General features: G+C 41.0%; 1 protein-coding gene and 1 long non-coding RNA gene across 6 annotated transcripts in view; one reads left to right on the forward strand and one right to left on the reverse strand.

Moving 5' to 3' along the window:
* ADK (adenosine kinase) overlaps nucleotides 1–10,552 on the forward strand; it is a 305,394-nt gene extending 294,842 nt beyond the window's left edge. For all 5 annotated transcript variants that reach the window (XM_086752773.1, XM_086752771.1, XM_086752772.1 and 2 more), the window contains one exon: nucleotides 9,365–10,552. In XM_086752773.1, the coding sequence (XP_086608899.1) occupies nucleotides 9,365–9,489 (125 nt within the window). In that variant the 3' untranslated portion in view covers nucleotides 9,490–10,552. The remainder of the gene's footprint in view (nucleotides 1–9,364) is intronic.
* Nucleotides 1–22,157, reverse strand: part of LOC147600028 (uncharacterized) — a 46,732-nt gene that overhangs the window by 10,054 nt on the left and 14,521 nt on the right. The window contains exons 2-3 of the long non-coding RNA XR_015259119.1: nucleotides 8,861–9,063; nucleotides 8,117–8,299 (exon numbers count right to left, since the gene is read on the reverse strand). This is a non-coding gene — a long non-coding RNA (uncharacterized LOC147600028). The remainder of the gene's footprint in view (nucleotides 1–8,116; nucleotides 8,300–8,860; nucleotides 9,064–22,157) is intronic.

Consider the following 22,157-nt stretch of genomic DNA (forward strand, 5'->3'; position numbering starts at 1 on the left):
TAAATTCGTAGACTGTCTAGCTACCATATTCTCACTGCATCGGGTGTTGCTTTCTGACGCTCCTTACATGCTGCTGGTTGATTGTGTGGAAGAACACCTGCAAATATCAAACCTTACTGAGAGACAGTGACTCTGCAAACACAACTTCAAATCTCCTCGCTTTTGTGCATGTGAATCTCAACTAAGAAGTTACATTCACGTAGCCTTTTTTGTACTTGAATATATGTTAAAAACTGAATAGAGAATAGTACACAGTATTGCATTTTGTTATGCTTAGAATTTCATTATTTCTACGTTAAATTAGTGAAATTCTCTTCCTCTTATCCCAAGTAGTAGGTGTAGTAATCTGATGACTGTCAATACAACAGATGTGGTTTGAGGCTCAGAAAATTTCCTCAGGTACTAATAAAGTTTATTTCATTCTGCTGTGTCAAAAATGTGTAAGGATAATTTTAACTTTTAAAGAACACTTCTAGGAAACTTTCTCGGAAATGTTTTTAGGAAAAACAAAGAGAAATATCAGCCTGGAAAGTAGCTTTATCAGACAGATAGATAGAGAAGATGCTTCCAATGAAAATACCTGTATTTGGCTTGACATATGCAGTGCCTTGAATATTCCTTGTGAGCTTGGAGGAGTTTTTTTTTTTTTAATTAAATGGGAATTTCCCAAAGTTCATCATGTGGACTTAAAAATGAAAAATATCGTAGACTGAAATTATTCTTTTCTTGGACAATAAGATGCACTGGGGAGTTTAATAGAGGTGATATGCAACAGGTTATAAATAGAATCCACTGAGGATGATTAATACGGAGGGTGTCGCAGTATAAAATACTTAAGCCTTCCTCCAGCTTTCAGCTGTTCCCCCTCAAGGTTGGACAGTAGTCAGTCAAGGCTTGGGCCAGCATAGGCGAGTGATAGGAAAACTCTAGTCAGTCTCAGTAGGCTTCAAAACAGGATCTAAGTTTTCTCCGTCTGTTGCACGGCCTTCAGGACCAAACCACTATAGAGTTACAACCACTGTTCCTACTTACACAAAGTCATGAAAGAAACAAGACTGCTAATTTTCCTTAGACAGAGTGTCTGATGGGCCCAAGCATCTATACAGGCCTTGGGAAGTATGATGACACCTTATTCTATGAGCTGCAGTGAGCTGGCCCAGTAGGTCCAAACAGTGCAATAAAATTATTCAGCCTTCAGTAACTGATTCTTCATGGAATAACAGGGATGTAGTGGAGTTTTATTTCATTCTTTTTGTTGTCACATTTTTTGAGGGAATCTTTCATTAACATTTTCCATATGTAATGGTTTAAAGCATTAGGGTCTGAACTCTATTTTGCTTTGTGTATTCCACACCTCCTCTCCATTCCAGGAAAAGGCTGCTAAAATGAAAACACTCCTTTTGCTTATGCATAGTTGTCTAGTAAATGCAAAGCTGTATTATTTGCATGTGTCCTAAATGTCTATATAACCTCAGACTAAGGAAGACGTACACCCAACTGAGTGATCCTTGCAAAAATTGAATGCATTCAAAAATGTGTCCATAAATGTAAAGAAAACAAGAGGGATAGGGACAGCAATACCACTACTAACTGCTTTTCTTGAAAATGTGCTTGGTTTAATATTCATGTTGGTGATTAGAAAATAAGAAGTTTGTGTAAGAGGGTTGTACGTAGACAGTCTAAATGGTCATTTGGCACATGACGATTTTATAAGTAAAGTAAATATAGACTTCCAAAACATTTTATTCTTTATCTCATAGTTTTGTCATTCTCTGGAAGTAAAAATATTGACATTTACCAGGCTGTTTGTTCCAGCTTTCTGATCTCCCGCAGTTTATTTTTATAACAACCTTATCGATGAGCCTCTTACTCAGCTCTCTAGGTTTAACTGAGTTGAGTCGATTTGTTACCACAGCTTCAAGTAGCTGTTACAGAACGAGCGAGACATCCTAATAAAGCTGTAAACGTGTTTACTCAAACATGGTATTGATTTTACTTGGAGAGCGAGAAGCTAGTGCTTAGTGTGGTGTCAGGGAGGATGAATTTAACTGCAGTTTTTCATTGTCATCTGTCATGGTTGTGAAACACTAAGTGAAGCCACAAGAGGATAATTAGAATTGCCAGAAATTTAGCCCCTAAAATCAGTTAACCACTTGGGATTTTTATAGTTTAATTAGTTTTTATTAAAATTTTCCTCCAGTGGTATAGTCAGGAAGGGTTTTCTAATGTTCTTTTCAGTGAGTGAGATTTCAAGGTTGCCACTTGTTAGATGTACATCTTAAATGACTGTTTTTCTGAAAGGGTTTTTTCTCTCACTTGTAATTAGTTTGACACTACAGCTCTGTAGAAGCACAGAGCCATTTCATTTTCAAAGAGAGGGAAAGACACTTATTTGTACACATATACATTTGTAGTTAATAACATACACGTGCATGTGTGGAATAATTCTTACACTGTATTTTGAGAGAGAAAGTGCTAAGTTCTGTGAAGGTTGAAGGAAGTACAGTGTATTTGAAGATGCTTACACTTAATGTGTCTTATATACTGTAAGTCTAATGTGTCAGATCACAGTGCCAAAATACATGAAAACAGAAGCCAAATCCCATCCTTTATCAAAAACGTTTCCATTTAGAATAGCCAACATTCGGTTTGATAGCAATGGGCAGGGCCTCTGGCTTACCACAGTTCTTGGCTGTAATATCCACCATCTGCCACAAAATTAAAAAAGGAGAAACCTCAGCATTGTTGACGTACGGTTGTTCAGTGACTGTATTGCAGAATCATCTGATGCCAACATCTTTTACAAAATCTAGGTTGGCTGGTTGGCTCTTGGCAGAAGCGTTGCTAACCACCTGACTACAACTGACCAGACTTGTGCTACCACAACATTAACCCACTCCAACAGCCTTAGAAGACACACAAAACAGCCTCAGTCATATCAGCTCCAAGGCTTTAAATTGCTAGAGTAATGTTTCTTGAAAACCGCATCTTCCCACACTGCTGGCCTGGAAAGCTAGTGGGATCACATAAAAATAGATGAGCGTTCGAGCGACTGTGATAAATGCTGTATACAAAAGAGCGTGTAAAAACGTGCTTCCAACTGTCCCCCTTAGTGGAATAACACCATTTTTAAAAGGCAGTTCACAAATTATGCTGTAGAAACTTTAAATACAAAAAAAAAAAAAAAAAAAGAGGAGGCAGCTCATCTGTTCATGATCCTTTCTGTGGCTGGGACAATTTTGCTGGTGAGTGGCGTGGCTCATGTGGATTATATGAGGAACTTCAGGGTTCAACTGGAAGAGGAGGATTGTCTGGGAACATCACATAGCAAAAATCTTTTGAGGGACTCTGACTCATGGTCAGCTTGTAATTGTTTATAATTAATGCATTTGATAATTGCTTTTTTCCTGCTTTTCTCTCTTGCATTTAAAAAAATACATTGATTTTGCCTTGGGCGTTTTATAAAGGTTGGAATTGTGGGAGAGACTGCAGAAAGACAAGTAGTGGGGGAGCTGGGTGTCGGAGGCTATAAATGGATTTCCAGCCAGCATTAGTAATTAACAGTCATTAAAATTAATTGTCAAGTGTACAATTTGAAATGAAACATTTGGCTTCAATATGAGCTGTTTTTAAGTGTTGTTAAACCATTACTAAGCAGACCAGAACTGTTTTAAAATCTCCACTGTTGGACTCCCACATTTCTACCCAACAGCACTAGCACTAGGCATTCATTCAGAATTACCACTGATAATCTGGAAACAAAACTTTCAAAGAAATCACTTATTTTGGTGAAATCGCATCTGAAATGTCTATTTTGCTGGCCACAAGACAATTAACTTCATTCTCCTTTAATGATTTTTAAGTGCTACTCAGCTCTTAGAAGTAACAAAGTGAAGACAACACCTTTTGTGTCAGTCAGTGGACTGTCTTGCTGTTTCTTTTAAGACTTGTATTGACATCTCCACAGAGATTTGGGCTGATTTCAGTGAGGGCCTTGGTTTGGGTCTGGATTTTGAGGCTCAAGCACCACTTCTGGCACTTGGCTTACAGAACTTTTCATTTGGTGCCTAACACAAAAAGCAAGAAAGCAACTTGACTTTTCCATCCTCATTCTGTTTGCAGTCTTAATGTTTATAAACATTGTCTTTGAGCACATGTAGTAAGGAAGCTGGAGATAATAAAGATAAACTCTCAATTATTTCAGGCATGCTTTTCAAAGCAAACTGATTTCAGAAACACCTTACTGAGCAGAAAAGAAATAATTATGGGCCAAAAATAACTATTGGTGTGTTATAATCACTTCTAGCATCTGGGAATGCAAGTACATTTTGTACCTATTCTAAGGTTTAAAGCTGCTTTTGAAGCAAAGTTGTCTTTGCTTTCTAGGAAGATGCTGAATAAGTGGAATGAATTGGACATAATTCCAGATAAGTTCTTATCATATCTAGGTACAAGGTGGTGACTTGGCTGTCTGTGTCTGCGAGGGACAAAAGGCATCTCAGTCTATTCTGAAAGCTTACTGAGACAGCTAATTTCAGTAAGGTGGCCTACTAGAAAGCCTGCAACTGCCATTTTTCTTACTTCATAAGCAATGAACACTTTGGATATTAGGGCAGGAAGCAGACAAGTGGGATAGCCTTGAGTTTGGTTTTGCCTTTGTGTTCTTGCGTGAAGAGAGTGGTACACAATGCATCTAACACTGTCCACAGCTCCAGCAGGGTAGAAACGCTAGTGCAGAAATAGCTGTAATTAGAAGATGGTAAACAATATTGCTTGAAGTTGTTTTGGTAAAATATTTGAAGGGTATTGAAGACAAATGTTTGTCTTGTGAAGCCAAAATATACTACTCCTTTCTGCACTCCATTCCAATGGTAGCTAGGAACTAGTTCAGGTCATAGCAGAAGTTAAAATAGCTGCTGAGCTACTTTAGTATCTGCTGGGATGATCTAGTTCTGTGAGCCCAGACTCATGATACAGGATCAGAGTTCAGTCCTGCCCTTTCTGTCCGTGAAATTGTAGGAGGAGTGTGAAGTAAGTCTGAAGCCATGTTCACTTAGCTTCTTGCATTTCCACTCATGGCACCTTAAAGAGATTACAGCCTTCAACTGCTTATGCACCGCTCTGCTCACTGGTAAAGCTATTTGAGTACTCACTAACCCACCTCAGTTTAAATCAGCTGGGTTAGCAGAGATCTACTATTCAACACCTTACTGTTTAAACTAATCTGGCTCATTTTGACAGAATATCGGGTCATACAAGCAGCAAAGAAAGATCATAGAATCATAGAACGGTTTGAGTTGGAAGAGACCTTTAAAAATCATCTAGTCCAACCCCCCTGCAAAAAGCAGGGACATCTCCAACCAGATCAGGTTGCTCAGAGCCCCATCCAGCCTGGCCTTGAATGTTTCCAGGGATGGGGCATCCACCACCTCTCTGGGCAACCTGTTCCAGTGTTCCTCCCCTGTCATTGTAAAAAAGAATTTCCTTATGTCCAGTCTGAATCTACCTCTCTCTATTTTAAAACCATTACTCCTTGTCCTATCACAACAGATCCTGCTAAAGAGTTTCTCCCCATCTCTCCTATAACCCCCTTTAGGTACTAGAAGTCCGCTATAACGTCTCCCCGGAGCCTTCTCTTCTCCAGGCTGAACAATGCCAACTCTCTCAGCCTGTCCTCATAGGAGAAGTGCTCCAGCCCTCCTCCAGACTTGCTCCAACAGCTCCACATCCTTCTTATGTTTGGAGCTTCAGAGCTGGATGCAGTACTCCATGTGGGGTCTCACGACAGCAGAGTAGAGAATCACCTCCCTCGACCTGCTGGCCATGCTTCTTTTGATGCAGCCCAGGATGCAGTTGGCTTTCTGGTCTGCAAGCACACATTGCCACCTCACATTGAGCTTCTCATCCACCAGCACTCCCAAGTCCTTCTCCTCAGGGCTGCTCTCGATCCATTCTCCACTCAGCCTGTACTTGTGCCTGGGATTGCCCTGACCCATGTGCAGGACCTTGCCTTTGGCTTTGTTGAACTTCTTGAGGTTTGCATGGGCCCACTTTTCCAGCCTGTCAAGGTCCCTCTGAATGGCATCCCTTTCTTCCAGTGTGTTGACTGCAGCACACAGCTTGGTGTCGTCAGCAAACTTGCTGAGGGTGCACTCAGCACCCTTTCAGGAGGGTGAAAACCACATGGGGTAGTAACTTCTTCAGCTAGAACTCGAAGATCTGAATCCGTGCCTTGAGAGTATGGACTCACGGGTTTGCATCATACTCCCTTATACACTGGAGAAGGCAAACTCTGAATTATATTCTGACCATGTTGCTTTTTACTGCATTAACTAAAAAGAACATTCTGCAGCTAAGGCAGCCAACCTGATAGAGCTCTTTGTTTCACTGCTCAAACAACAGTGCTTTCTGGTGTTCCCCTGGGTCTGCTTTGCCAACTACCTAGTCTTAGTATGTGATGTAGTTCTGTGTTTGTGATATGTGTGTTTGTATTTTCATTCGATGCGATATTGTGTCAGATACTGCTATTTCTGTTTCATCTATGAAACACATACCTTTTAAGAGAAACTCAACAGACAAGGGAATGCTTTGAGGGCAAACTCGCCACTGCAGTTTCTACATATCTCGTATATGACAGCTGTACTTAATGTCATTTCTCCACACTCTGAAATCGGAGAGATCTCTCATTTTTGTCCCCAATTAGAACAGGATGTTTTTTCAGCTGATTCTGCTTTCACTTATATCAGAATAAATAAGAAGTAGCTTCACTGAAGACAAAAAATACATAGTTGCTTGCAACTACAGTGAGCCTGGGAGGTGATGACAGCCTCAGTCTAGTTGGTACTGAGAAATAATTCATGGTTTATGGTCCTTTGCTCCTTGGATTTTCTCATCTTCATATATGGTTGATGCCTTGATCATAAACATAGAGGACAGTTGTTCTTTCTTGTACAAACCCCTCTCTGAATTCTGCAGATCATGCTCTGCAGAAAACCTAGCCTCGTGTTTGCCTTTGGAAGACTGCCCAGTGCTTCTTCACTACTTATTGAATCAGAAATGGACTGTCTTAACAGCCTCATTTTACATACAGTTACAACTTGCACTCAAGTTTTAACCACCCAGAAGCACACTGGCAAGCTCCTGCCTCCCAGGCAGTTTAAATTTAATGATTGACATTCTCCATGTATCCAAGAAAGTTTCTCCTAAGAATGCATGTTAATTTAATGGAGAGCAGACCATTTTCATCTCATTATTCAGAAATGGTCTGATTTCTGCCAGGCATGCTGTTTGAATTTCTCAACTGTTACCCAACTATTACAGCTGGACCATCCTGCCATAGTTGTGTTGTCTGTCATCCCCTAACTGCCATCAGTGATTGCACTTACAGCACAGTTCCTTCCTATTTCAGATTCTCATCTTTGTATACTGAAAAATCTTGTCTTCTTCCCGTGTGCTTATGGACGTAACTTTTGTTGGTTAAGCAGTCATTTCTTCCCAGCTAGTGTCAGTCAATATCTGTGAAATTCCAGCTAATATGTAGTTCTCTAGAAGAGTATTGATATCAGAAACATACAAGTTTACTCCTAGTTGTCAGGTAAAATCCCTCCTTTCTATGGCCTCCCTATTCCAATGACAAGTATTTGATTTACAGATTTAGTAGTTTCAAACTCTTCTTCCATTCCGTGCAGTTTAGAGAAAACTAAACATCAGCTACGCTTCTTTTCACTATCAGTTATGACCGAGAAGCCAAGATAGCTTTTGGCAATTCATGAAAATGGAGTCTTTTGCTCACCGGTATTATTGTTTGTTAATCTAACCTTATTTTTCATGTTTTACATTATTTTTAATCTTAAAGGAGCAGACATGATTGCATAGGATAAAATATTTTTATCATCTTCTAAAAATACACTCTAATGTGCCACAAAAGGAAATATTTAGAAGAGGAGCATAGATTAAATGAGAGCATCACAATATAATGTAGAGTCTTTTTTTTTCCAGTAGTAACCAAGCTGAACAGAGAAAGTGCCTTTGAAAGCAAGCTAGCAAAACACATCATCTTTGTATCAAAATTTGTAATATGTCAGAAATTGGTACCTATGAGCTACTTAATACTTACGAGCGACATGGTTTCAAGACTAGATTTGTACTGTTGAGGCCCAAGCCCTGTCAGAGCATGACACAGGAACTTGAAATGGTGGATGAAAGTTTTAAGAAGAACATGTTTCAGCTTGCTTGAATTCTCATTTTCCTAGGCAAGTCTCACTTTCCTTCTGTGATTGGATGAGGAGGAGAGATCCATCTGAAATGTATTAAAAACAGGATAAAAGTGAATAAAATATTGCCTGTAGAATGACAGAGTGGAGTTTTAAATTATAAGATCCTAAGTTTACTTTTTACATCTTGAAAACCTCTTCCAAATTTAAAATACATATTTCACCTCTGCCCTAAGTTCTGTCACACTTTCAATTACAATAGTTTCAGCCAAGACAAAGTGTTTCAGAAATGAGGGACTCAATCCATAGAATTTCTGTTGCCCCTTGTACTTAACTTTTCCAAGTACCTATGAATAATCTCCTTTTTAGGACTCTGCTTATAGTCATTTAAAGAGGTGTTCTGGTTTCAAAACACTCAGCTCTCAGTGATTTCTGGTTTTCTAAGCCATGCATGCAAGGGCTTTGTTAGCTAAAGCAATAAACCAAGTGCCCTGATTCTGAGAGGTGCTTGGCTCTCCATACAGTTTGCTGTTTATGTGGGTACCTGAACATGCTAAGAGGTACTCAGTGAAGTGTTGGGTTAAATTTCCCATAATCAAGGGCAACAGATGTCATTTAACTTTCCTCATCAGGTAAAAATTTCTCACCTTCCTTTCCTTGTGAGCACCTGTAACTGTGAATATAGATAACATTTATTTGTTATGTGCCTTTCTCTTTTTTTGAGAGAAGCTTGCAGAGTGACAGTTGTGTGGGGCCGGAGTGTAGCCAGTATGAAGAGAAGGAGCTCTTTTCAGCAGGGAAAATTGCTTCTTTGTTTTTAAAATGGTATTTCAGGAATCAGAGGTTCTCTCTGAAAAAGAAGACAGCAAAAACTTGGGTAAAATCATTTTGAGGGCACTAATAAAGATCAGTCTTGATAATCTGTAATTTACTTGAAGCTGCCAACTGGAGACTTCAGGTAGAAATAACAGCAGCAGCACTTCAACTCAGCAGGTCACTCCAGCGCAATACTAAATTTAAACTATCCAGGTTACCTGTGTACATACAGTTAGGCCAGTATTTCAGTGCTTTGCCCTGTAGCAAACTGATATACTCAAAAACCAAATCTAACAATTTTCTTCCTTCTTTTTCTCTCCCACTTTGTTTCATAGGCTTTCTCTCACAGCTCGTCTATGACCGGCCAGTGACCGAGTGCATCCGGGCTGGACACTACGCAGCTAGCGTAATTATCAAGCGTTCAGGTTGCACCTTCCCAGAGAAGCCTGACTTCCACTGATACTGGTGAATTGGAGGGATCAAGAGTAACTTCCATGTTGCCATGGGATTGCTGCCTAAGTTTTTTCTCCTTCCCTTTCCTCACCTTTCCAATTACCTGCATCAACGCTTCTGTACTTCTGTTCATTGTATTCTAAACAAAATATATATTTCTATGGTGTTTTCCTTTTCATACCACTACAATGTCTCAGTAGTCTTAACTTTTGGAAACAGTGCTAAGTGAAGCTTATTATCTCATCCATCAAGAAAAATTGTTTGATTTACATACTTTATAAGGAAGTCCCATGTAAATTACACTGCTGATTAACGCCATTAAAATACTTCTGTTGAATTACCTAGTTTGTATCCAGCTGTGGCCAAATCCTACTCAACTTACGTGAAATCAACAGACCTGACCTTATTTGTCACTTAATGTTATAAACCAGGAGTTGTTCTTTCTATATAGTGGAGTCACACTAGTGTAAAGAGCGGTGTAAATGTCCCAAGAGTTTCCTTACATATTTGATTGTACAAGATCTGGCCATCAGATCCAGCCCAGCTTCCATGAAAGTGAATAGCTATTTTGTCAGTAATTGAAAGACCTGATCCAAAGCTGATATCATGCATTCAGTCATCTTGCACTGATGTCAGCAGGTTTGGGTCTGGCACTATGTGAGAGCAGGGTCTGGCCGCTCTATGTACAGTCACCTTCATCTGTCAGGGGAGCCAGCAGGCAGGTACTTTCAGTGATTTCAGGGCAGAGGCATGAGTTAATGATGAATATAAACATACAGATAGATCCTATATCTCTTCCATTTGAGCTTTCTAGAGCCTGTATTTAATTAAGGTACACATAGTGAAAATGAGGTACAGAAATATTTATGCAGGATATATTGACAGGATATGCCAAACGGAATCTCTGAAACGCACATTTTTAAACTTTTAATTTACTTTAAATAATTAAGCAATATGATGGATTTTGTTTGTATTTACAGTATTCAAAGAGGTGATCTGACACTGCATTCATTACTTTGCTATGTAATTTGATACTGATAAATAAATAAATTGTCATACAGTTACTCCTAGTTTTATATTGGTATGTGTCTGGCTTTCCTCCATGTATCGTACTGAAATGGGAACAGGAAATGAGTGCTTAACCCACAGTACCTGTTAGATCTCAACATTTTATATGTGACTTTCAGTAAACAGGTGAGTGTTCAAGGGTGATCTTAGGAATAAGGAAGGGAAGGAACATCAACTTGGTGTTTGTACCACAGAAGAGAGAAAAAATTAATGGCTAGGGTTCATCAAAGAATATTAAATCAGTGCAGGCTTTGCAATTTCCTGCATAACACAGCAAGAGATGCCCAGAGATTGAATGTTGTTATTACAGTTTGTTTATTGCAAAGAGTGTGGGAAGAAATCAAGGCTACAATCCCAATTCCCTTGTTTGGCCCAGAATCCAGTCTGATACATTGGAGAACAGACTCTGTCATCTTAGAGATCACCTAGTGAGATCCCTGCAAGTACATCAAGGAGCTTCAAATCAGCCACTTCTGAAAATCCTCATGAGGCTATGGCACTCCATCGTCGCAAGCACAGATCGTTCCATCGCAAGTACGGTCTGTTCTTCAAGGTCTTGGAAGTTTCTGTCTGAAAAAGGTTGCATGTACAGGCCTTGTCTTCCTGTGGACCTACTCATGAACAGCTTTGTGCAAATAAGACTTGTCTGGTTTATTCACAGTGCTACTCTCGAAAGAGCTTTGGACTTCACGTTTCTCATGTTCTAGCATAGGAGAGAGGAAGAGGAATGAATGTATTGGAGTGAAAATGGAACTGCAAACAAAACTGAAAGAAGCTACAGTGTGCATGCTCTTCAGGCTTTATGGGTTGATCAGAAGAATGTTATTTTTTACGTCTCATGGTCAATTTTTAATTATTTAACTTGATGTATGTATCCATGTGATATATTTTAAAATCCAATGATCTAGTGGTTAAAATTGCTCTTACCTTTGTTCTGCATCTGTGGCACTTTCCATTCCTTTTGAAACAACTTTATCAATGTACTGGCCAGATAATTATGGCCCATTTAAAAAAAGAATATAAATATGTAAACATTTTAGCATACCAATGAAACTATAAGACAACATAACTACTGTAAAGGAAGTGAAGATATGTAAAGAAAGGTAGTCACAACATAGGCGGGGGGAGGTCTGTCTGTCTTTATTTATTTTTTTTATTTCTTTCTTTATTTATCTAGGCTATTCCTTGTTTTCAATTCAGGATGCAAGAAAGTCAAGTCAAAGGTTCTGCTCTGAGCTTTTCCGCTGATGTGCTTGGTTAGCTTGGGCTCCTGACATTTGGCTCTTAGTGTCAGCTACAAAGCATAATTTGAAGGCAGTGGGAGCAGCTGAGGAATAAACTACTACCCAATTCATGGAAGGGCATCAGAGTCTGACCTGCTCTATTTAGCCATTCATTATTTCTTCAATATCTGTCAATGAATATTCTTGGATGATATATGGATATTTAGAAATGTATTGCCAAGTCATGCTAAATAATTTGAATTTGTGCTATAAAATTGCCTGACAATTTCATTCTGGATTCTTTTCAGGACCTGTATTTTTTTCCTGCTTTCCGCTGATTAAGGGTTTTTTAATATATATAATGGATAATGATGCCATCCTTAATATTCTCTTTCACAAATATTCTTCCTCTCTCTTTAGTCCTGTACCAGCTTATTCCACACAGAGGCATGTTAGAAAACTGGGCTTCCTGAAAAACATAATGGAAAGAGTTGTCTGCCGGTGACATATGCCACTGTCTCAAATCCCAGCTGGGATAACTGAAGTGAGTTTGTCACTGAGCTTGAGCCATCATTCAAACCAGAGTTCTTACCTGGGATACTTTCAGGAAAACAAATATTGGAAATCCATTTCCTTACTAGCCACCAGCCAGAGCCTATCATCCTCACTCAGATAAAACTCTTCCCTTTTGCTGGAAATAAGACTGCATCTCCTGTGCCCAGCCGATTGCTTTGTAGCATTCTTTTAGTACCATGTAATTGGGTAGCAATGCTGCTGAGATCAACAGGCAAGAAAATAGGCCCAGTATTTATATATCCACATGCTAAACAGCTGAGACAAATTAAGAGCTGGTAATCAGGAAATAAAGGTTGTGTTTCCATTTCTGCAAGTGATCCATTTTGTTACTTTGGGCAGACCACTTTCCTCTTTCAATCTCTTTCTCTGTAAAGAAGGTGGTAAGCTCAATTAGATGATAAACGCAAGGGGTGAAGAGGGTAAGAATTCGAGTAGGGCAGTATCAGCCACATCTCCGCCTGTACTCGTTGCTGGTCTTTTGATTATTTGAATTTTCCTTTTTGTACAGGAACTACGTTGAAACTATTTGTTTACCCTTAAAAAATAGTGCTAACTGTTACTACTTGTTTGAGGGTTAAGGCAGGGAAGGCAAAGGAGGGGAAAGGAGAGAAAAAAAGCTTTACTTATAAAGTGAAGTAAAATATGCTACATGAAAATGACAATAGAAATGCACAGTGTTTTAAGATGACAAGTGTGGGAACAATCTTTAATTTAAAAGGTCTTATCCACAGTTTTCATAAAGAAATGTTAATTAAAAGTGTGATGACATGTTTGGGATTTAAAGGAAATCATTCTGCGAGAGATTTATAGCAATCACAGCTCCAGAGCATTAGGATTACAGATCCTTGTGCTGTTCCTTTTCAGCGATCATGTGATTGGCCTGCTGTTAAATATAGCTCCCATTTAGTGAATTGAGACAGGCATGGGAAAGGTAGGGATAGTTTCCCGCTAACCAGCGGGATTTCAGAGGTGTTGGAGATTATACAATTCATTAGTTTTTACATAAGATCAAAGGGAGAGAAGAAGTCTTAATTTGGGCACCAACTGCTACTGTCTGAAAGTCTTGCAGATTAAATGAGAACAGAACATGTGTGGTGCTAACTGCTTGTATTAGAGCATGAGCCTATTGTTTTGTATCTCACTAACTCATTGTTCTCTTCCCGGCAATAATTCTCACACTGAAGACCTTTGGAGATAGTTATGTCTATTGTGAATAGTTCAGCAACCAACTGGCTCAGAGGTTATTGCCTAAGCATCTTTCCCTTGGTCTAATACCCTGCAAGGTTTTTTTCTGAGCAGTGTTGTTAATCTAAAATGACTGCTAACTGACTCCTGTGTCAAACATTATTCATTATGTGCTTTAAATGCTTCCTGCAGAGGCCAAAATAAATTTTGCCTTTTAAAAGCAGGCCACAAGGAGTGCCTATGTAGGATATTTCCTAAAAGATTAGACTCAAAATGGCAGTTATGATGAGGGGAAAAAACTATGCTCAAAACAAAGCTCTAAAATTTAACCAGGGACATACAAAATGGAGAAACCTCAGTTACCAAAACCCACTTTACACATAGAATTATCTGCAACTTGTTCCTGTGAGAAAGAACACACACCCTTGCAGGGCAGGAGAAATACTTTTATAAAGACATGGAATAAGTGACCTTATTAGAAAATGAAGGCCAAATAAACAAAAATTTTTAAAGCCGTAATTCTTTTGTGTCTTGGGTTTTTTTCAGGTGTCTCTGGTGTTGGCAAGAGAGGTTTTTTTGTGTCAATGGCACTGACAGGCCTTGCATGCGTAATGACAGTATGGGAAGAGAGACAGACAGATAGATTTGAATAGCAATAAGGTGGGTTTTCTTCCAGTGTGAAAAGAGCATGGGATTCATGTGTACTGAGATGAAGTATAGCCTTGCTGCACAGTACAAATATTTAATGCTGTTCTAACTATCCCTTGGTTATTGGAGTGTGACAGTTAATAGCCATCAGCTGCCAAACCCAGTGAACAGTTTGGTTCCCTATAAAGAAAATGTAAAGTTAAAAAATGAAGCCAAGTCAGACTAGAAACCCGCAAATCATACATGTGCTGTAGCTTAGCAGGCAGATCATCTCCAAAGTTCAGAGCCATGTCGACCTGAGCTGCTTCTCAAATGAGGGAAGGATCGAGTACGTCTGTCTTCTGGTCCTAGCTTTGCCAGGTACTCACAGGCAAGATTTGGATGGGCATTCTGCCTCCCGAGGCCCTGCTACTCCCTGGTGGTGTTTGCAAAGGAGATTGAGTGAGGGCTGGAATGAAGCAAAGCAAAGCATTATCATTACTCTTGATCAAATATCTCAACTCAGTGATGCAGTGTAAACGCATAGAAAATTGGACGAACTCCTAAACTGAGTGTGAGAGAAACTGTGTGCTTGGAAGGCCTCCCTGTCTATGGTGCCATGGAGATGTTAACAGTGGTGTAAAATATTGCCCTAAAAGAAGCATTACTGTGGAATAATAATAGCATATGAGAGAATATTTCAAGAAATAGATTCAGCTTGAAAATCACCTCCCATTCTGCATATTATTTTTCTTATTCATGCTAGACGTAACACTTCACTGTACTTAAAAATCACTCTCTTTTGAATGTACCTACCTTTTGGGTCCTTGGGAATAGTCACATTCCCTCTTCCCCTACATATTTGCTGGCTGTTCTTATGTGACAGTAAGTACCAAACGTAAGTGTTTAGAAGGCCATGCTCTCCAGGCTCCCTGCGTAGCCACTGGAAAGCATGCCTCCAGAGGACAAGTTAGAGCAGGGAGCTGAGCAACCGCTCTGGGAACGCTCTGCAGGCACCTCTGCTGGCTTTAGAGGGAAGGTAGGGTGGGACCTACCTACTCTAAGGCTGTTAGCCACCTAAAGCGGGAGCAGCGAGGGGGACTGCTCTTCCCTGGCCTTTTCCCTTTGTTGGTATGCACTTTTCACGAAAAGGCAAGAGGAGGAAGAATAAATAACAGACAAATAAAGCAGCAAAATGTACAACCATGAGCAAAACAACTCATTTAAATCACCTTGATCTCAATTTCTTAAAATTCTTTGGATTGCAAGTTAATGATGATTCTTCTAATCTCTCCTCTTCATATTAATACTTCTAGTATATATTGCACAAACGCCGTTTGCTCATCTGCTGTTTGGGCAGCGCTTCCTACACAACTTTTTGTTTCCATAGGACTTATCTCTCAGTAGGTTTGGAGATTTATGAGGGATGAGGCAGTAACCAATCACAATAGGTGTTCCCAAAAATTAGATTGTTGTCATATCTGTGGATCAGTGAATTATAAATTAAATCATTGATCCAACTTTGGGATACATTTTCAGGGATGTCATCTTTTGGTAGGACTATTAACAGCACTCAAATAACTTGCAGAACTCCCAGGGTTCTCCTATCAACCTGTCACGTGGCCAGACCTATTTTAGTCTGGCCTGTCCTGAAGCATAGCCAGCTGCTGTGGCTGTCTTGCAGGGTAAGGACAAAGCGCTTTTCTATTCATCTCCCAAGGTCAGTACAATAACAAACACATTTTAGGTCTAACAGTTAAAAGCATTTATCAGTGTGACTTTTACATTCCCTAAATGGCCACAGATTTCACAAGACGAACATGCTGGATTTGGGAAAGGTTGTGCTCCAGATACATGGTGATTTGTATGTATCATGAATACATGAACGATACATTTAATTGCCTAAAATTAGCAGTAAAAACAGCCTCTTGAGACTTGATGTTTATTATGCACCACAGTGTTTCAGGACAAAGCAAGAAACAAGATTTTTTTAGCACATAAGCTGGCAAAGTCAGCTTGGGAAAGGAAGAAATTAATTTGGAATGACTTATCATAGTATGTTTACTATAGCAATTTATGCCAGCTCAGAAGTTAGCCCTTCTAGCCCCCAGCAGCAGCAGCAGCAGCTTAAATTGGGCCATGGGACTGTCACAGAGTAGGAAGATATTTGAGTTTCCCTCAGGCTCAGAGTTCTGCCCTGAAAAGAAGCCTCACATATGTTGTCTCAAAGAAAAAAGATGAATTGTAGTACGCTTGGGTATTAACACAATATCAGCTACAGCTTTGCAGTTTGGGTTGACATGCAGAAGTACTGTGTCATCCTTTTCATGACATATCTGCACACCTCTGCCTGACACAGTGTTTGCTTGTCCCTCTTGATCCTGCCTATAAAGTCAGAAGTAGGATGTTTTATTTATCCTAGTGTTGAAACTTTTTCCTAATGACCTCATTTTTCTAAAAGAGATGAAGTCAGGGCAGTGATGAGGAAGACCTCTCTCCTGTATTGTAGTTCATACCTTCTGAGACAATCAGCTTCCCTGAAGACTCACTCACTCTTTGGTAAGCTAATGACGGAAGAGCTACTCTGTGCTAAAAAGGATAGTGAGATTTCTAATGATCAATTGGTGCTGATGCTTCTTTGCATGTTTCATACTGCAGTGAGAAATCAACTCTGTTGAACCAGCAGGTAGCCCTACCAAAGGACTAGTCTCTTTGCTTTGATTTGCTTTAATTCTTGTTCTTTAATTTTCCTTGGATATATCCTGCCCATGTACTAGCCCATCCTGATGCTGTGATGTCAAATGGGATCAGAGTGCAGGGCATTTGACATCGCAGCCCCGTATTGCACCTGGATAAAGTTGAGCAGTACACAGAGCAGCAAGGATTATGAGGGCCTTGGGTTACTTTCCCTCCAAATACTGTGGGCAAAAAGAAAACAGACACAAGTGCCTGTTGCATGGATCTCCTGCCTCTCAATTCTGCTCATTTAGTGCAGCTTAATGATTCTTTTTGGCTGCCTCTTCCCTTCCAAACCATAGCCGTGAATATTCATCTTTAAAAGTAAAGCACCATGGAAGTGGGCCTTCATACAGGACACTCGCCGGCTGCCACTCCTGCTGACAAAAAAAAGATTGCAAGAAGCCAGCATTTGAATAAAGGACAAACGTCACATATGCTGTGTGCTATGGAGGACAAATGCTGAATACAAAATATGTTTAATTGCTGAGTTAATTATCTCACTAAAGTCTAAATGTTGTTTTTCGGCACTCCTCCCCCCCACCTCCCCCAGTTGTTTACTTTTGTCAGTTAGAAAATAAAAAATCAATGTCATGAAAAACATAATTATATTCCTACTAATCCGGAGTGTTTTCTCATTTGAGTACTGCAGTCTGAGGCATTTTATCACTTTCCATCAGATTATAGTAGTGGAAATTGCCAGTTAAAAGCTATGGCTTCAGAGCAAAGAAGGGGAAGAAGAAAACCCACCCCAAAGCCATGTGCCTTGCCAATCAAATCTTATTCCTAATGACAAAGCTTCTGCGATTTCCTTTCTGACAATACATGAATAGCTAGTGAATAATTGGTTCAACAGGAGCTTCATTAAAGTCCAAGAGAGAAAACAGGATCTTTCATGTGAATAATTTGGAATGACTGGTAAAGATGAGGCATTATTACAGGATTGCCTTCTGCTTCTCAGTCAGAAATATACAGCCTCTTCCTTGCTGAAGTGTGAAAACATTTTGTAAATAGTTCCAGCTACTCCCAAGTGGTGGATGATCTTGCTACTTAGCGAAATGACTTTTTGGTTGCTACTGTTTCTGGATTAAATGCACCCATTCTCTGCACAAATGGAAAGTAATTGAGCTTTGTCTGGGGAGCCCAGCTGCAGACACTTCCTCCCGCTCCCAACTCGAAGGGGTTTGGTGTAAGCCTTGGGTGCTTCTCCTCCACCACTGCAGAGCAAAGGGTACTGACATTGACCCAGAGACACCCAAACCTGTGACTCTGTGCCCCGGCTCACCCCACCTCACCGCTTCCCTCTGTGCCATCCAGTGTGGGCTGCAGAGTACATACATGGTAAGTGCATCAGCCTGTCTTCGATGGCTCTGCCCCTACAGTCTTCCTGGTGAGCAAGAATAATACAGAAAGCTCAGCCTGGCACCTGGTCAGCAGAGTGAACGTTACCTCTGAGAGTGACCCGTGGTCATTTACTGCGGCAGATGAGTCCGCGTCGAACAGCCACCTCAACGTGAAACACTCTCCTCCCAGCACTCTTACCACGACCCCCAGGTAGCAGGGCAGCACAATACAGCAGGGTCCTGCCAGTAAACCACATGGATGCTTGAGTCACCCTCCTGGCAAGGTAGGAAAAGTCGAAAGGAGCAGAGATGGGCTTGGGATTTCAGGGAGCAACACAGTCCTGGGACTGGGAGCTGACACCCAATAAAGACAGGCCAATTTCTGAATTTCAGATCTGGGCCCTCTCCTCTGTGATGAGCGCCCAGGCCTGCTAGGCCCAATATTTCTGATTAGAGCCAATTAACCTCACAGCCTTGCTTGGGATTTCATATGCCCCCTGGGTTTGCCATATGGCATCCTAAACTCTACATACACCTCGGATTTTAACAAATAACCATTTTTTTAAAGGAAGGACCAGTTAGTTTCCTCACCCAGCAACAACAGATGCTTCGCCTTACATGAAAAATCATTCAGTGATTCTGGCAGCCCCTGAGCTGAGTCACCCAACTCCAGCCATCTTAGATGGATGTGACCTCAACATGAGGAAACTCAGCAGTAGGGCAGCCATCTCCTTGTCTGTACCCCGGAGGATAATGAAGCCTTCTCCAGTATGTCATCTCAAGACTGTGAAGCTTCAAAATAGTCAGTGAATGTATTAAAATATCACTTTAAAGATGATCTCATAGGGTAATTCAGTCTTGAGGCAGTGCTTTGTTAGTGATGCAGAGTGTCGGGGTTTAGGGGTTCAGAGGTTCTTACTGTCTGTTGAGTCTTTTCTAGGTCAAGTTGAAGAAGACCTTGTGCAGTACCAGTATGGCTCTAAGTGTCCCCAAGGAAACAAACCCACATCCCAGCTGGACCCTTTCCCAAGAGGTTCAGCAGGCTGAGGTAGGACCACAGTGTAAAGGCAAGTCTCAAGGAGAGCACACTGGATGAACATCTGGTAACATGTGCCATATATGTGCCAGTGGACACACATGCCCTCCTCCTCTGCCTGTTTAGACAGGAGCCAAAAACCAGGGAATTGATTTCTCACCCAGTGTACCCACTAGAGCTCAGCAGTTATGCTAATGTACAGAGGCATACGCTACCTGCCAGAATTTGCTTAATTCCTGCCAAATTAATGACTGTAATAAATAACAACAGCAATGTTGAACATGATCCTACTCCTTTAGGCAGTGACTAAAACAGCCTTCCCAACTCAGAGGCTGTGGCCCAATGTCAAGCAGCTGCAACCCAGCCAACTCAGAGCAGCTGAGGAGGCTATGTATACTGGAGGAGATTCACTGCAGGGTAACTTATGGAGGGAGAAGCAAGCTTTGTTTGCTAGGAGTGCTTATTTTCAGAGATAACAGTTAATCTGAGCTATCCCTTTACCGCGTTGAGGCTCCTCACACTGTATATGCTTGAAATGTGGAGTGCCACGCTTTCCCTGCAGGACTGAGAATCTCCAGAGCGTCTAGAGCCTTGGCAGACCTTTCTCTACAGTTTTTGAGTTTACAGACAATGTCCATGCTCATTTTCATATCCTTACAGCCTGCTTTTTAAACCATTTACCCCATCTCTCTCTTTTCACAGGTCTTCAGGTGGCTAGTCAGCAGAGTGTACATTGCTGGCATTAAATAGCCTATCTGAGAGATGAGAACTAATAGTATCCGGATTGGTATATGAAAAACATCAACAAACTCAGGGCATGCAGCAACAGTGTGCAGGATTTCTGTGAACAGTTCTGCCATTCATTACCAAAAAGAAGATATTTGTCATCACTTTTCCCCAGAATGTTTTTACAATGGCAGCTGCTACCTGAGCTGGTATTTGGGTTGCTGAGCAAGTGAGCAGCATCCTAAGGAAATAAACACACAGGCAGGTGTGCAACTATGCTCATTTGCTGCTTTCTGAGGGCAGAAGGGTGATGTAATTAGCAGACACATGTTTAAATTTTTAATTAAGATTTTTCATGGATTATTCACTGCCTACCAGAATACACATGCTCTTACTTTCTCGCTCTTTTAGGCTGGGTTCCTAAGGAAACCAGGCTTAGTCAGTCATGCTGCCAGCCAGCCAGCCAGCCTTCCTTCCTAATCAGTGTTGAACTCTTTGGGGTTCATGGCAGGCAAACACCACTTTTGTGGTAAAATCATGACTGCCTCACATCACAGCAATAGGAAAAGATCTGAGCAGCTGCTACAGCAGTTTAGCAATAGGCACAAAAAGATTTCTTCCAGGAGCAGGGCCCAAACCTCCAGCAAAGTGATCTGGGGCAGGGAGGGGAAGGCACGAGAGGAAAGCGAGGGAAGAAGAAAAGAGTATCTTGACATGTTGACCCCAGTTTCCCTGGACTCCTTCTGACTTAGTGTTCAAAGAGGATTTTAAAATAATTTTATAAAATAAAATATTCATAAAATAAAATATTTATAATAAAATAAAATAAAATATTTTATAACACCTGCTGGTGTGGTCATACTCTCTGTAGCGCCAGTGTGATGCAAGGTTGCAGCTGAGGTAGACATGTAACTGAAAGATCCATTGGACTCCAAGAGCTGTAAGTGCCACTGCTGACATGAGTTGTTTTCTTCTACTTGTGAATTAATGGCATTTATTTCCAGGATGTCTCTATACTTTGAGTATAGAAAGGCTGGAGGACTAAGAAAAAGAGTTCCCAAAGTTTCTAGCCCTGTCTTCTTATCACTGAGAGAGGAGAATCTATATAAGACTATTAATTTTGCTCCTTCCATGGTTCAGTAGTACAAGTGGTAGGTTTGGTTCCTAGCTGAATCCACCATTTATTTTCTTCTGTGAAGGAAAATGGGTTGATACTTTTGCTGAGGTCATCAGTCTTTAAAAACTGTGGAGATTTTGAGAGGAACAGCTTGTCAGAGAGCAGCAAGAGCTGGCTCTCTTCAAGGGAAGGTGAGCTGGGAGCTGAGCACAGTAACATAGTTGGCAGGGCAGGAGTCTCACCAGCCCCACAGCCCCCAAGTGAGGCAAGCACGGACCACTGAGGGTAACAAGCATCAGGCACAGCCCAGTGAGCACCAGGCAGGCTCGCTAGTGATAAGGCAGGTCTGAGATCAGGCTGGAAGTCAGCTGCAGATCAGGGTCTAGCTTCAGAGCAATGGGCAGGCATGTCAGGGTCAGGCATGGCTGTGACACAGCAGGAGCTTTACCTCAAATACAGTCCAAATGGAAGGGGCTTAGCTTAAAAGCAGATCCCACAGGAAGTGGTATCAGCCCTGGCTGAGGCCTCCCTGCAGTGCTGTGTCCAAGGCCAATGAAGGAGGTGGGGCAGCTCTCAGCTGTGCTAGCTCCAAGTTGGCCCTGGGCCCAGGCAGCCAAACAGCCAGGAGGGGGGATGCTCTCAGGGCCCTTAGACAGCCCTCGTCTCTGTTTCTGCTCTTGCTGAAGCATGGAGGAGTAAGTTGGAAAGTTGCTACGTGATGTAGAATGGTCCCTGTTGGCTTTAAAACCCATAATCTTCCCTTTTGGATTTAGGCTTGCCAGATATAACTCCTGCTTGTTGCCTGGTGGTCCAGCAAATGGTTTTTCCAACCCTGTGGAATTTGAGGAAATCATGAGTCTACTCAGCACCTGCTGGTGAACATTCTGGTGGATATGGGCTGGAGAAGACCCTGGCCCTAAGCACAATGTGAGATGGATGACCACCTGGGAAGTCCAAGGAACAGAGTTGTAAATATTAAACCACAGGAGCTGAACAGCCAGAAATGAAGCACATTGTTACAGTTGAACAAGAATTAAA

This window comes from Chlamydotis macqueenii, chromosome 7 (assembly GCF_036417535.1).
Source record: "Chlamydotis macqueenii isolate bChlMac1 chromosome 7, bChlMac1.mat, whole genome shotgun sequence".
In the NCBI taxonomy this organism is placed as follows: Eukaryota; Metazoa; Chordata; class Aves; order Otidiformes; family Otididae; genus Chlamydotis; species Chlamydotis macqueenii.